Source organism: Myiozetetes cayanensis, unplaced genomic scaffold, assembly GCF_022539395.1.
Source record: "Myiozetetes cayanensis isolate MyiCay16 unplaced genomic scaffold, myiCay2020 scf13, whole genome shotgun sequence".
NCBI classification, from domain to species: domain Eukaryota; kingdom Metazoa; phylum Chordata; class Aves; order Passeriformes; family Tyrannidae; genus Myiozetetes; species Myiozetetes cayanensis.
In genome coordinates this window covers 10,907,009-10,921,432 of record NW_026086937.1, presented here as the reverse complement: position 1 = coordinate 10,921,432, position 14,424 = coordinate 10,907,009, and the positions used below count along the sequence as shown (strand labels likewise).

Genomic DNA, 14,424 nt, shown 5'->3' with positions numbered 1-14,424 from the left:
CCGGGCCCGGTCACGTGGGGGTGGGCGCGCTCCCCATTGCCTTCAGGCCGCCATTTTGGCTGGAAAGTTTGGAATTTCCGAGCAGTGCGGGCGGGAGGCGGCGGGAGCGTTCTGGTCCTGCCCGCCTCGGCGCCGCCGCCACAGGCCCGCTCACCGCCCTGCACCGCGCTGTCCCGCTCGGCCCACGCTGCCCCGTGTCCCGCCAAGGCGCCGCGGCGGCGCCGGCAGGAGCCCCGCGCGGAGCCGCTCACCCGGCGGGTGGGTCAGGCGGGGCGGCCGCCCTCCCCCCGTGCCCAGCCGGCAGGGGGCGCCGCCCCCCCGCGCCGCGCTCGGAGTTGTACGGCGGAGCCCCCGGGGTGGCCCCGGGCGCGGAGCGCGATGCCCGTCAGGAAACAAGGTGAGCGCCGCCCGCCCGCGACCGCCGGAGTCCCGCTGACTGCGGCTGCTGCTGCTGCCGCGGCGGGACGGGCCGGGACCGCGCGGGCGGGGGGCGGTGGGAGCAGCCGGGCTGCGGGCGGTGCGAGCGCGCCGAGGGCACCGTCCCGCCCGCGCTCTCCCGGCTGCGAACAAAGGAGCTGGGGTGGCCCCGGCCGCGGGGGCTTGTTGCATCCCCGGTGCTCCTGCCCGGAGCGCCCGGGTCAGCGGTGTGTGTCTGGTCTCCGCTTGCAGATACCCAGCGAGCCCTGCGCCTCCTGGAGGAATACCGCTCCAAGCTGAGCCAGGCGGAGGACCGGCAGCTGCGGAACTCCATCGAGCGTGTCATCAGCATCTTCCAAAGTAACCTTTTCCAGGCGTTGATAGGTAAAGGCTGACTTCTTTCAGTTTGTGCGCAAGCCAGCAAGTTCTTACTTGTGCTGTCACTTGTAGCGTTAAAAGGAAAAAGATATTTTGCCCCTACGGTAGAAGCCATATGCTCCTTGTCGTTGTGTTTTTGTTTTGCATCGTAACACACGTGCTGTTACAGATCAACAGTTCACTTACTTTATTTGAGGCTTTTGACCGGCCCAAACTGTGGTGCAGTTTTTTCTTCTGTGACATATTATTGTAGATTACTTTAGACTATTTTTCCACATATGTTTGTTCACCTGATATCTAAGGAGGGTGTGGGTTTTTTTCTTTCTTTTTTCTTTTTTTTTTTTTTTTTTTTGTCCATATGTGACAGGTTGATAAATGAATTGGAATGTTTTTAATCTAGGGTAGGACTCGGGCAATTCCTGCTGAAGAATCTCTAAAAGCATCACAAAGTGTATAACTGAAGTGCAAATTTAATTTAAATGAGAAGAAACCTAATGCTTCAGGGAGTACTACAGTCATCTTTTCCCTGTTGTTGCATCTTGAAATGTAGTGAAAACACTACTGATTTTCAGTTTAGTGTACTTGTAGTGCTAGACTTAAAATATTCCTGTGAATTCTTAGAAGTACTTGCATATAATTTTGAATTTCCTGCATGTCTGTTTGGAAAAAAATAGCATAAATAGAACTTGCAGAATCCTGTCTTTATTTGGAAACTTCTGCAGTGAGATGTGGTTTTACCTTGACTGATTGTCACTATCTCTATGACAGCTAATGCTAGTTTACCCTGAAGAATAAAATTTGTTCTGCATCCTTGTCTTTTAACAAAGTAACTGGTGTGTGAATTGTATTAATGACAAACACGGTAGCTATATTTGTAATTTGGCTTAGTGAATGGTTAGTGTTGTAGGGGTGTGCATCTTCCTTCATAGTGCTGCAGCTTCTTTGAATCTGTGTTGTGTGAAAACATATGGACAGCCAAAATATAAACATGCTTTGCTGCATATGGAATATTTTCTTCTGGAGTATTTGTTTCATCTTGTGCAGGTTTTCTGAAGTCAGTAATTGTGCTATGTTTTTTTTCTTATCATCCAAGTTCATAAAGGATAGTTGTGAAAATATGTCAGTTACAAGGATCTTTTCCTTAAAGGAACCCTTAATTTCTCTTCAACACTCAGTTGATGCTAATCAACTCCATGACGAAGAACCAGACATAATCTTTGTGGGGCCATGTGTGAACAGAATTCACTCACTGGTGGATCAAACTGTTGAAGTCTTATGTCAGAAGCTTAATGTACTGTACCCAGAAAATTTCAATGTTGGCTACCCTTTTTGTTGTTCTGGGTGTGTGTGTGTATGTATGTATGTGTTTTGGGGTTTGTTTTAGGTTTTTAAGGTCCATGCAGTACTCTTTTCTCCCCTTCATTGAATAAGATACCAGTCTATTAGCCTTGGATATTCGAATCTGCAAGGCATAGTTTCTTCTACTATCCACTACAAATCTTCATTATTTATAAATTTACACCTTATAGTAGTAAACTTCAAATAGCAGGCAGCCTCGTCTGCTGGCTTTGTTCTGCAAGAGCAGAAAACAGGAACGTGTTGTTGCCTGGGTGGGCTCCATGGCCTGTTTTCTGGTCTTGCATGTCACAGCTGTGGGACCCTGGTTCTTGTGGAGTTCAGTTCATCTCTGTGTGCACAGTAAGAGCTTCTTGGGCATGTTGCATTAACTTTGCATTTCCTGGCTCTCTCACTGTATGATTGTTTATTAGAGTACATGCATATATTCCCAAACCATTTGTCAGAAGGCTGGTATTTTCCAAGCACTTCATGCTGTCGGCTTGAGTTTTTTTCCTTTAACCTGCTCCTTTCTGTGGAAATTCATCAGGAAAGCTCTTGTCCATGGGAGGCTGCTCCTGGCTGTTGTTTTCCTGGAAACATCTTTTTATGGTGTGACTACCATGAATAGTGGGAGGACTCCCTGGAAAAGATGTGATCTGGAGGATGGCTGCAGTTACTGGGAAGACCTTGAGCCTGCTTCTGCTTGTCCTCTTTCTAGGAGGATGCTGGATGAAGTATTCAGTTGAGCTGTGGGTTAGGCTTACCTGGAATACTCCATTGTTCATTGCTTCATGGCTGAATTTTAAGAGAAGTTGTCTTTTAGAGAAGTTGTGATGTGTTCCCAACTTAAATAGCCAGTGCTATTCTGACAGCAAATTTCTGACTCAAATATACCAAGTTATTTCTCTTACAGATACTTCTTCCAGCAAGTGTGCTACTTTTAGTTTCTAAGGGTTTTTTTCTTTTTTATTTTTTTTAATAAAATAGTACTAAAAAATTGCAACCAAGCTTCACCCATTATTTTCTGCTTTTTCTGCTTTTTCTGCCAAGTTACTGCACTATATCCAAGACCTGCCTGTCTGTGTTGGGTTTGTGAAGGCTGCAGTCAGGATCTGCTGTCAACTTCTTGTATCTTTTTTAGTACAGTTTTTGACTTGGCAATCAAAAGCAATAAATAGAAATTACTTTATGCACAGAAATATATCTTTAGGTTTATAATGGAGGAAATTAAATATTCCTGAAAACCACTGATTTTAACAGTGTTTCCTGTATTTAGATGCACATGAAGCAATTAAGTGGTTTTTTTTGTAATTTCCATTTGGGTGCTGAAGGATAAATAGCATTACTTTTCTCATTTGAGCCTTTTTTATGTTGTCCTCTCCTTTTAGTGCTATCAATAAAATTTTAGTTCAGCAATCTATAAGCTTGACCTTTTACTTAAATTAGGACTTTAAATGATTTGAATTAGACCAGTAACCAGTGGTGTGAACAGCCAGTGTCACAAGATTGACATTGCAACAGTGTTATATTTTAAGTGAGATAACTGTAAGAACTTCAAATGAGTAACAAAAGTAACCAGGTATGACTTCCTTAAAACAGTCTGTGCAAAAGCCTTTTTCTTTTTTTTAATTTTGTCTTCTGTAATGTGTTTTTCATTGCTTCTACCAGCTATGTGTCGTCATACCTAGTACTTCAATTAAATGAAGGTCAAGAGCCTGTAGTTAAAATCAACCTGAGAATAGTGTCAGTTTCAAGTAAATTTCCGTTTGTAGAGGCTCAAAAATGTGTGGTACCTTTTCTTTTCCAGCTTATGACTTCTTGGTGGCAGTTAAAAAGGCTTGGTATTGATATTCTGATCATTGGTGAGGTGAGTCAATTTATTAAGAGACCAAAGGAAGATACCGACATATAGAACCATGGGATAGACTTAATTTCACTTTGGTAAAGTATTTGATATTTTTCTTCAAATAGTGAAAATAGAAAAAATTCTGAGGATGAGGTTTTTTTCTAGTTTAGATTCTCTTTTGCCTTCTCTAGAAGCTACAGGTTCTTGAAAAGGTACCGATATATTTGTCTTCTTGAAAACATAGGAAGAAAAACACTTGCATGCATCACTTCTGAGAGAAGACTTCTGTTTACACACAGAATCTTTTTGCTTAATTAAAGTCTGCTTTTAATGAGTGTCATGCTGTGGTTGACCATATTAAAATAGTCTTCTAAAATTAAAAATACTATAGCTATAACTAGAAACATGAGGTAGTTTGCTACTTCAAAAACATTCCTTTTTCTCACAATAACTGATTCCATTTGCACAGAAAAAGGGAAATTTAGAAATCTCTGCATACACTGGCAATGGAGTTGTCTGTGCTACCCTTCTTGCCTAAAATGGGGTGGATTTTTTTATATCTATGTTATTTTGTAGTTATGCATATACAGGCTTTTTAGCCTAAAATAGCAAATCTGACTAGGAAAGGTTGAATGTGTTGAATTTCATATGTGTAAGCAATCTCATTTCACTTGGAGTCCCTTTACATGAAGATCTGCCTTGAGAATTGTGCTTATGCATTGGCTCTTCTTAACACTAAACATCCAGTGTGGGAAATTTTGAATTAAAAATATAGTGGTTTCACTAATCCTTACTAAACCAAAGAACAGCTTCCCTCTGGTAACCATCAAGTGTTTTTAACCATAGTTTGGATTCATTAGCTTTATGAATTGGACAGAGTATATTAAAAATGCTGATAATACATTTTGAAACCCCCAAAAAGGAAGTTCCATCTCTGAAAATTTTGAAAAAAAATGGATGGTTGCATCAAGTAAACTCTTTGTTCAGGTTTCTCAGCACTCTGACTGGGACTGAAAATTCTAGGAATATAAAACATACTCTGCAGATTTCTCATCTCTGTCCACACTGGCTTTCTGAACTACAGTAGGAAGACAACCCTAGATTTTAGACTGCAAAGTTGGTACCTTTTGGAGTGTACTAACCATATTCCTGCTCCATAGCATATGGCCTCAGCTCTCTGAGCTCTGTGTGGCATATCTATAGATGTTGTTGCTCTTCTCGATGCTTCTCAGTCAGCCACCCTGGAGATAAGTTTCATACTTGCTGGCTAAATTGAAATCAAACACAGTTAAAGCAGAAGCTCCTTCTGAACTGAAACTAAAAGTACTTGCTTTTGGGGAATACTAGCCTTTATTTCAGCAGTGTAGTTAGTTAATAGAGCATATGGCATGATGACACAGTTAACTGCGAATCAGCTCAGGCCTTCCCATTTTCAAAGGTTACTGAGGCCTTGGTGCAAGTTCTTTCAGACTCAGTTGAGTAATATTTATATCAAGAGCCAAGAAATTATTTTGACAATATGTTGAGGATTGGGTTAGATAATTTTTTAGATAATAATTTTTAGATAATAATTTTTTGTTATTATATTTTTTGTTAGAGGAAGATTTAGGGAGAATTAGATCTTCTGTAATGCTGACATTGTTGCAGATGCTAATTTTTCACATTGAAATCTTACTGTTGCTGCATTTTTGTGACTTTTTCCCCAGATTGCAGCTTCTGTAATACATCTTTGCTCATATTTGAGGCTGAAACACCCATGCAATATAATTCTTGCAACTTTGAGGTATTTGTTGGCTTTTTGGATGAGTTTCCTAAGGATATATATGGTTATGCTTGCTATGGTCTCCTTTGAAACTTAAACAGAAGTTGGTTAGTTTTAGAGAAATTTGACCTAGGATTTTATTTTCAAAGGTATTTAAGTACTTGATTATTTTCATCCAGATGGAGGGAGGATAAAATATTTCAGTTGGTGCCCGATGACTGGAGTGTTAACTTAGTCATTGTCAGTATATTTCTGCTGTGCAGTTTGCCCAAATGTCAGAATGTCCCAGTTTTTGGAAGAACTTCATGTCTTCCTCTCCAAGGAACCTAATAGTGAGTGAAACTCACTATTTTTTTTTTTTACTCATTGCTCCTCCTTTTAAAAGAATTAGTTACCATTTTGTGTGTATATAGTGCAGTTTGATAGTTTGCTTGCTTTTTAAAGTGTTTTCCATGCTGTATTAAGTATATGTACATGGTGACAGAGCAATGTATTGAATTTTTGGGATTAGGTGCTGCTTTTGGTAGCCTAAAATAGCAGGTAAGACTAGTGTAAGCTGAGCAGCTACTGGCATGCAGATAAATAGTATTGTAGCAAAACTTTATCCTTGTGGTCATTGCACTGACTATGTATTCAGTGTTGAATAGCTGTACCATAAAATTTATCAATTACAGTATTCTCTTCACAGGGTTACCATTGAGAGGGTCTATTGACAAGAAAACTTTGTTAATAATTGTGCTATTCATCCAGGATCTGAAAAGGAAGCTGGGAATAATTGGTATAGTGTCCTGATTCTGGGGAAGTTTATCTTCTGTCCTGTTCTTGCTCCACTTTATTTCCTGTGTTCTTTCACCTGTTTTCCCTGGTTCTGATGCCTGTCTCCTCCCATGCTGCCATGTTCCTGGCTTTGCTCCTAATCTCCCTCAAAATTTGCTTCAGTGCTGGGTACAATGTTGAGGAAGGGGGAAAGTATGAGAGAGGATACTTGTCCTAATTTTACTCCTGCTTCCACGGTGGTCCCAGCTGAACAGCTTGTTCAGCTCTGCAGCTGGAATGCTACATAGTCCCTTTGCTTGTGGTTTGCCTATATTTTGAGGGATGGTGCTTGTTTTGGTGCAGTTGGAATGAATCTTGAAAGAAACTAAACTCCAGCAGCTGACTTGTCTCCTTGCACAGATGGCTTCCTGAGTTATAACTAGGCCAAATTTGCAAGATTGTTGAGACTGCAGAAGGTGTAGGTCTGACACTGGAATGACCTCCTTAGCGTCATATTCGTTCTCCAAGTTACAGGAAGCTCTAAAGTGCTTTGGTAAAGCTTTTATAGGAATCTTGTCATGTGCAAGCATCTTCCCAGCCATGCCCTCAAAAAAACTGACTAATTTCAGGTTGAAATTAAAACGTTGGCTGAAGACAGAGGTGCAGTAAGGAAAACTTGTAGGCAAATCTCAAAAGCATTGCAGATTTACGTGGTTTTCAGAAACCTATGTTAAACTTTGGCTGCAGGAAACGCACAGGTGTTAGTGCTGAAGGAGGTTCTACTGTGTGGCACACCCAGCCTTGTGTTGCCACCATGTCACATAATTACTGTGGAGCCTGAGCTTTCTGTAGGTAGAGGAAACCAATGCTTGTGCTGTCTCATCTAAGCAAACAGTGCAATTGTAGGAAAGCTCATTTGGAGGGTTGAGTGAACTCATCCCAAAACTAGTTTGATTTTTATTTTTTGGCATGCATTTGTCTGGTGAGAAACTCCTCAGTCCTGTATTGACACAATTTAGGGGTCATACTGCAAATAAGACTTAATAATAACACATCCTCTGTCCCTGACAGATTTTTGTTACCACTGAAGACAGTAGTAAATACATCCCTTTAAGAAAGAAATTACATTGTTATGCTGGCTGCTGGTTTGCAACTTGTTTTGAGATATTTGGAGAGGGTGGACAGCTGGGAGTTAATTTTCAGTTTCTGTGTTAGTTGTGTTTTTGGTTGTTTGTGGTTTTGTTTGTTTTTGTTTTGTGGTTTTAATGTTTGTTTGTGTGTTTTGTTTGTTTGGTTTTTTATTGGTGGAGGTTTTTTTAGGCTTTGGCTGATGATTAAGTGTACATGAGGTGATATCAAATCAAAAAGTATGCACAGTAGAAGATTGTCATGTCAATTTTTGTGTGATGACAACTTTATTTTTTAAAAGTTTTTCCTACCTTAATTCTGGATGTAGGAGAAGACCCTGTGGGTTTCTGAGGGAAAATTGGAAAGAGGTAACATGAAGGAAAGACTGGACTTGGCACTTAGTCTAGTTGACGTGGTGGTGTTGGGTCATAGGTTGGACTTGATGATCTCAGAGGTCTTTACAATCTAATGGATTCAGTGATTCTGTGAAGATATGGTGAAGGAATGATTAGTAAGCAAAGAGGAAAATATGAATGAACAGTTTGGAAAGAGTAAGTGGTCAGGCTGGCAAGGAGTTGAATTTGCCTGAGAGTAAAAAGCTAGAGGAATAAAAAGTAAACAATTAGACACAAGGTTAGATGAGGGCAGTTTCAGTTGAGCACCAAGTAAGGAGAATTTGTGTTAGCGGAAAATAACATCTCCTGGAATTTGAGTTAAGCAAAGAAGTATGTGCAGAAATGATGTTCAAAGGGTAGGACACCGTTACTGAAACAAGTTAAATTAACTCCTTAACTCTGGTCATTGGCTTGGTAAATGGATATGAAGCTTTTCTTGGTGTTTGTATTTTCTTGTGGATCACTAATCATACACTTTTCAAGTCATGGTTTATGTGTGTTAAACATATTCTTAGCCTGGTATAGCAGGTGAAGTAAACATGTAGGATTGAGACTTGCTTGGAATTAAGAGGAGTTGCTTTGCAAGCAAAGAATGAAAGTCTGTAGTGTTGGCAGACTCTTTTGCCTGTTCTGACAGTGATCGTGACTCTGTTTTGTCAATATATTCATTATGTTGAGCTGTTAAGAGTTTGGCAGATACCATATATCTCAAATTGCTCTGAACTGAAATAGCATGTTGCCTTTTTTTTTTTTCCATTCTAGTAGTTTTAAGTTTTCAGTGCTTTGGCAGGAAGCCCTAGGAAATGAAGATGTCTTTCCCTCCCTTGTCCTTGATATAGAGAAATACTTAATTTATAATGGGATGACACCTCTTCCTGGACAACATACAGGGAGTCCAATTCTTAACAGTCCTGTTTTTTCAAATATGGAAAACATCATAAACAAACACAGGAATTTGCATGTGCCCTATTTGGATGAACAAATATCTGAGAAGAGGCAGACCAATGAGAGATGACAAAGGAATTGCTCACATGGATAGATCTTCAAGTGAAATACTAAATTGAAATAAATCAATTTCTGAGGGAATGCATAAGCTTCTTGGTTGCTTGAAAGCAACCTCTGAGAGATTCTCCTGAACAAGCTGGTTTTGAAACACTTTGTGTGGGTCTGTATGTAGATGCAAATGTATGTGGCTGAAATTGGTTTGTTCAGCTGTTGCACATCTATCAGAAAGGAGCATCTCATCGATATCAGTGCAGGATTAACTATGGAGCTGAAGCATGTAAATCGTGGTCATGCTGCCATGCAGAGGGACCTGCACAGGCAGAGGAAATGGGCTGACAGGAACCTCATGGAGTTCAACAAGTAGAAGTGCAAAGTTCAGCACTTGAGGAGGAACTATCCTTTGTACCAGTATATATTGTGTGTCACTCAGCTGGAAAGAAGTGTTGTAGAAAAGGACCTGGGGGTCCTGGTGACACTGTGTTGAACATGAACAATTGCTGTGCCCTTGGGGTGGTGAACAGTCTCCTAAACAGTCTCCTGGGCTGTGTTAGACACAGAATTGCCAGCAGGCTGAGGGATGATATGATCATTTTGTGTTTTGGAATTCAAAACATGAATGTAGAGTTTATAAAAAATGATCAAACAGAAAACAAACATGAGCTTCCTAAATGAACTCTTGCTCATGCACAAAGCTGCCAACTACATTAAAACTGGAAACCTTCAAATGAGGATATAATTAATACAGCATATACAAATGTGATTGTTAAATTCACATATACTGTGGTAGCAGTTTACAGTTGTGTGTGGTATATCATGTAAGGGCAATAGCTCACTGGTTTATATATCCAGTGTCCAGTGCAGTCTGTTGTAGTAAACATGTAACTGTTGTAGTTCAAGAAATGTTAAGCTTGTGTGGAATTTCCTGGCATTTATTTAAGAAAAACCATCTATAACCTACAGGTGGTTAAGATGCTTAAAGTGTAAAAATGCAAAGCCTACAAACAGTAGGTTACTGTGATCATCAGAGGAATGCTTTTAATTTTTGAAACACTCCCACCTCCTTCCCAGTCATTTAAATTGCCCACTCCAAGTCATTTAAATTGGAAAGACCTTTAAGATTATCAAGTCCAACCATTAACCCAGCACTACCACGTCCACCCCTAAACCATATCCCTAAGCACCACATCTACAAGTCTTTTAAATACTTTCAGGGACTCAACCTTTCCCCATGACAGTCTGTTCCAATCCTTGACAGCCTTTTCAGTGAAGAAATTTTTCCTAATTTCCAACCTAAACCTCCCCTGGCACAACTTGAGGTCATGTCCTCTTGTCCCATTGCTTGTTACTTTGAGACTGACACTCACCTCAACTGCAGTGTTGTTTCAGGTAGATAAATAGCAAATGCCAATGACATTTTATTGTTTCCCTCTATACCATAAATTAAAGGTTCAATATCAGATGACTCAAACCAACATCATGTAAAAAAATTACAGTGAGTTGCTTGATAGTTGTTAGAAAATCAGAATATATTAAAATATGACCAGGGAAGAACAGAGAATGGGAGACTGACTGGTACAGGGAATCTTTCTCATAGAGATGTGCTATGTTAATGGTTTCTTTGTCTGTTGTGTTTTGTTGAGGTTATTGTTGTTTGCTGACATATTCTGTGCTTCAGGCTTTCTTCTTTACTTTACAATTTAATTTCGTATATATGTTGTGTGTTTTATACATGTTGGATGCTTGTTCTTTGTTCTGTTGTCCTCCAAACATTTTTTGCCCAGTTCTCAAGGTTGGTTTCCTTTGACCAGTAATTAACAACTGGTGAGTTGTTTATAGTCTTGAGGCCTGTGATACCTCTCTGTTTTCAAGGCCTCTGCTGTCATGCTATGCTTGGGCTCCTCTATGCAGCTTTTTGTTCTGGGATCATAGGTAATTCATTCCCTACAGAATAGCCACTTGTTATTGGTATCTATTTGGTATAGGCACAAACACAGACTCTTTTTTTGTACATCCAGTCTGTGTTTGCATGTGCTTGTTATTTATGTACAGCTTTTACTTAGCTTTGGATAATTGTGTGATATAACAACAAATGGGTTTACATATATTTATATAAGCTATTTATGGAATATATTTAGTAAACATTTATTTATAAGCAGTGTATATTATATATAAAAATATTTATAAAAATAGGTGCTAACTCACACTGTTTTCTGAAGCTGAGTAAAAGCCAGGCAAGTTGGGTGAGTCACCTGGTCTATACATAATTTGTGGTAGAGTTGGACAAGCTAAAACAAAGCTCTGGGCAGGCCAGGACAAGTGCAAGGCCTGGTTATTCACTTAATGTGAGGCCCATGGCCTGTTACAAGCAATGCCAACACCTTGTATATAGGGTTACACCATTCCCTTAAGAAAGTGCTATTATAGGTATCCCATCTTTGACTTGTAAAGTTACAGTTATCAAAAGGTTCACACATAAGGGAATGCAGAGGATAATTCTGCTCAGCTTTATTTTACTTAATGACTATATTAAAACTATTATTCTTTTCTGTAGGAAAGATGTATGTGGAAAGCTTGGCTTGACAATAAGATTTTTAGAACATGCACTGATCTTAAATTACCCTGATTACAAGAGTACTCTCTGTGGGATATGTAGCAGAAAGTAGCAGACACTGCACATACGTGTACAAATGGCAAGCAGAGGCCTTAAGTCTGATTTCTAAGGAGCAGGGAAGAAATCGATCTGAAGGAATGGTGTCGTGTTCCTGGTTGGAATCCTTGTCCTCAGAGGCAGATTCTGAGACAGAATTGATGTAGTCTCTGGAAGTGCCCTCAAATATACTTTAAGAAGTATAAGAATTTGTTTGCTTCTGTAGTTCTGCTGCTCTTTTAATGACTGTGTTTTGCTTTTTAATGAAGCTGGAACTCCCTTGTGAAGTTGATTTTGGTTTCAATTTGTATTCGGCAGATAACTTTCTTGTTTGCTTTAAGAGTGAGCAGTTTTAGTTTCTGGTGTATCATGTTACTGGTGAACAAGTCTATTCAAAGAACAAAACTAAGATGAGGGAAGAATATAAGAAGGGGGTGAATGATACGCCAGCAAGCTGCTTTTAGACAGGAAAAGAACCCCAGTTTGTCACCACTGTTTAGCTTTCACACGACTAGTAGGTTAAGAAATATAGTTTTCTTTTTCATAGGAGTCCTCCTTTGCAGCACTGGTGGTCTGGCACTTGATTTGTATAGGTTTTTATCCCTGTTGTGATCAAACATAATTCCGATTTGGCTACTTCATGTGGTTTTATTTGTAAGCAGACCTAATTCCAGAATGGTTTTTTGTGTTGCCTACTGTTCATCACTTTTTGTCACTTTGGTTTCCTAAAGCTCTGTGCTCCTACTTTTCAAGTGTCATTCAACTGTTCCTTCAATATGCCCCCTCTAATTTGTGTTTTCTTTTACTGTTGTGTACCCTTATTTGAATCAGTTTTCTGTAAATTAGTTTGAGATAAAATCTGTCTTGGAATTAATATGGGAGAAAAAAAGCTGGAACATAAAAATAGCATCTCTAGCTTGAAGAGGGAGTCTGACCATAAATACAACTAAAAATGAATATTTTACTGCCTGCATCTGTAAGAGGTTGGAAAATGTTAGAACTTTTCCTATGATAATGCATCCACAGATTGATATATCTTCAGCAGATATCCAAGTGTGTTGATGTGTTGAAATATTTTTGTGAGCTGATACATAGCAGTAGACCAGAAGAATTTTTTTAGGTTGAATTTACTATAGCCTGAGTTTCTGGCTTTAAAAAGTGTAAATGTCAGCATTCATTCCTTATAGACCTAATGCATTCAGGGTTCATGATGGCTTGCTTATACTTGTACATACTAATGTTTGCATTCTGAATGGTAAAAATGTTAATTTTTTTTTTTTTAAAGGTAGATATTATCATATAGAAACCAGGTTCCTAGAAACTTTGTGGATTTGGAGCAAGTTCAGGATAAACAGAAACTAATCCCCTCATTAAATGGTGTACATATTTCTGACATTTTTCAATAGCAAGTCTATTTTGGTGCCCTTTTTAGAGAAGCGGAGATGATGTATGGGAAATACTGTGCTTTTTGAAACCAGTCATTCTGCAGTATGAATAAATGGCTACCTCAGCTGGCAGGGACTTAAAAAAGAGAAGCAGAATTGAAAATCGGTGTCCTAGATTTCTGTTGCAAAAGAGTTGCACAAATAACCCCTTCGCATAAATAATGTAGTGATCTTCCTGGCTTGGTTGCTGTGGACTGCAGCTATAGAATCAACTTTAACCACTGCCTATTTTAAAATACAAAGTACTCTCTATTGGGGGGAAAAAAATCTTTACTTGATGTGCTTGATTGAGGTATTAATGTTAATGCAGATACAAGACAAATTTGCAGCTGAGGGAGCTAATGTGGAAGATAGATTTAAAGGCAATTTGTATCTCTTAGGCTGCTTTGCTCCTGTATATCTAGGTCACTTAACATCTGCAACCCTCACTACCATTTCTTCCAATCAGCAGCGCTAAGAGCAAGTATAACTTTAAAAATTAATGTCAACAGCTGATAGGAATTTGACTCTAGTTCAGAGGAGAGATAGTCAAATGGAATTTGAGAATTTCAGTTTTCTGTGCTGGTAGAGAGCTGAAGTGCCATGTCTATGAAAACATCTAAGACTGGAATACCAGCAACAGTAGTTGCAACTCTCAGTTGCAGGTCTTTCTTTTGTGGGGCAGCTCTGTAAGGAGTTGGTTAATAACCAATGTCTCTGTTACTGACTCTGGGCAGCTGCTGAAAAACTACGAAATTCTGCAGATTAGACTCCTCCTTTTTCATGGCTATTTCCTTCTTTGGCTTACTGTGTCTGTATGTTTCTATTCTGTGAAGTTGGTACAATTAAAAATTGAGAGTTTGCAACTCTTGTTTAGCAGATTTTTACTTTGAATAAGAGACTAAAAGCCTTACAGGACAACTTCATTTGTCTGACCCTCCCTTGACCTATACCTTTTCAGATTTGTTTATTTATTTTTAATGTGTGTGTTTATGGATGTGCATACAGTTGTGGTAGCAGCTTTCATAGAAACACCTTTGGTGCTTCTTTAGATTGTGCTATTTTTGTTGGTGCTTCATGTAGTGGATAGGATGTCAATAAAAAAAGGAATGCTGCCAAATTTTTGGCTGCAAGTTTCCAGCTGAGTCTTCAAGGTTATAGAGAAAGCTGTTTACTAGTTCATAAGTATGACTTGTAATTCGTACTGTGAAGTTTTATCCTATTTCTGTTGCATAGACTGAAAAAGTAGATGATGACCTATCCTAATCAAGCTTCCCTTTCCTAACTTCTTGCAGCTTTTCTCTTGCTGATTTCATCAGTGTACTTCT

General features: G+C 39.4%; 1 protein-coding gene across 17 annotated transcripts in view; it reads left to right on the top strand.

Moving 5' to 3' along the window:
* Positions 1-242: 242 nt before the first annotated feature.
* DLG1 (discs large MAGUK scaffold protein 1) overlaps positions 243-14,424 on the top strand; it is a 151,270-nt gene continuing 137,088 nt past the window's right edge. For 15 of the 17 annotated variants that reach the window (XM_050308343.1, XM_050308342.1, XM_050308336.1 and 12 more), the window contains exons 1-2: positions 243-397; positions 670-801. In XM_050308343.1, coding sequence (XP_050164300.1) covers positions 379-397; positions 670-801 — 151 coding nt within the window. In that variant the 5' untranslated portion in view covers positions 243-378. The remainder of the gene's footprint in view (positions 398-669; positions 802-14,424) is intronic. The other 2 variants (XM_050308346.1, XM_050308345.1) reach the window with 1 other exon arrangement.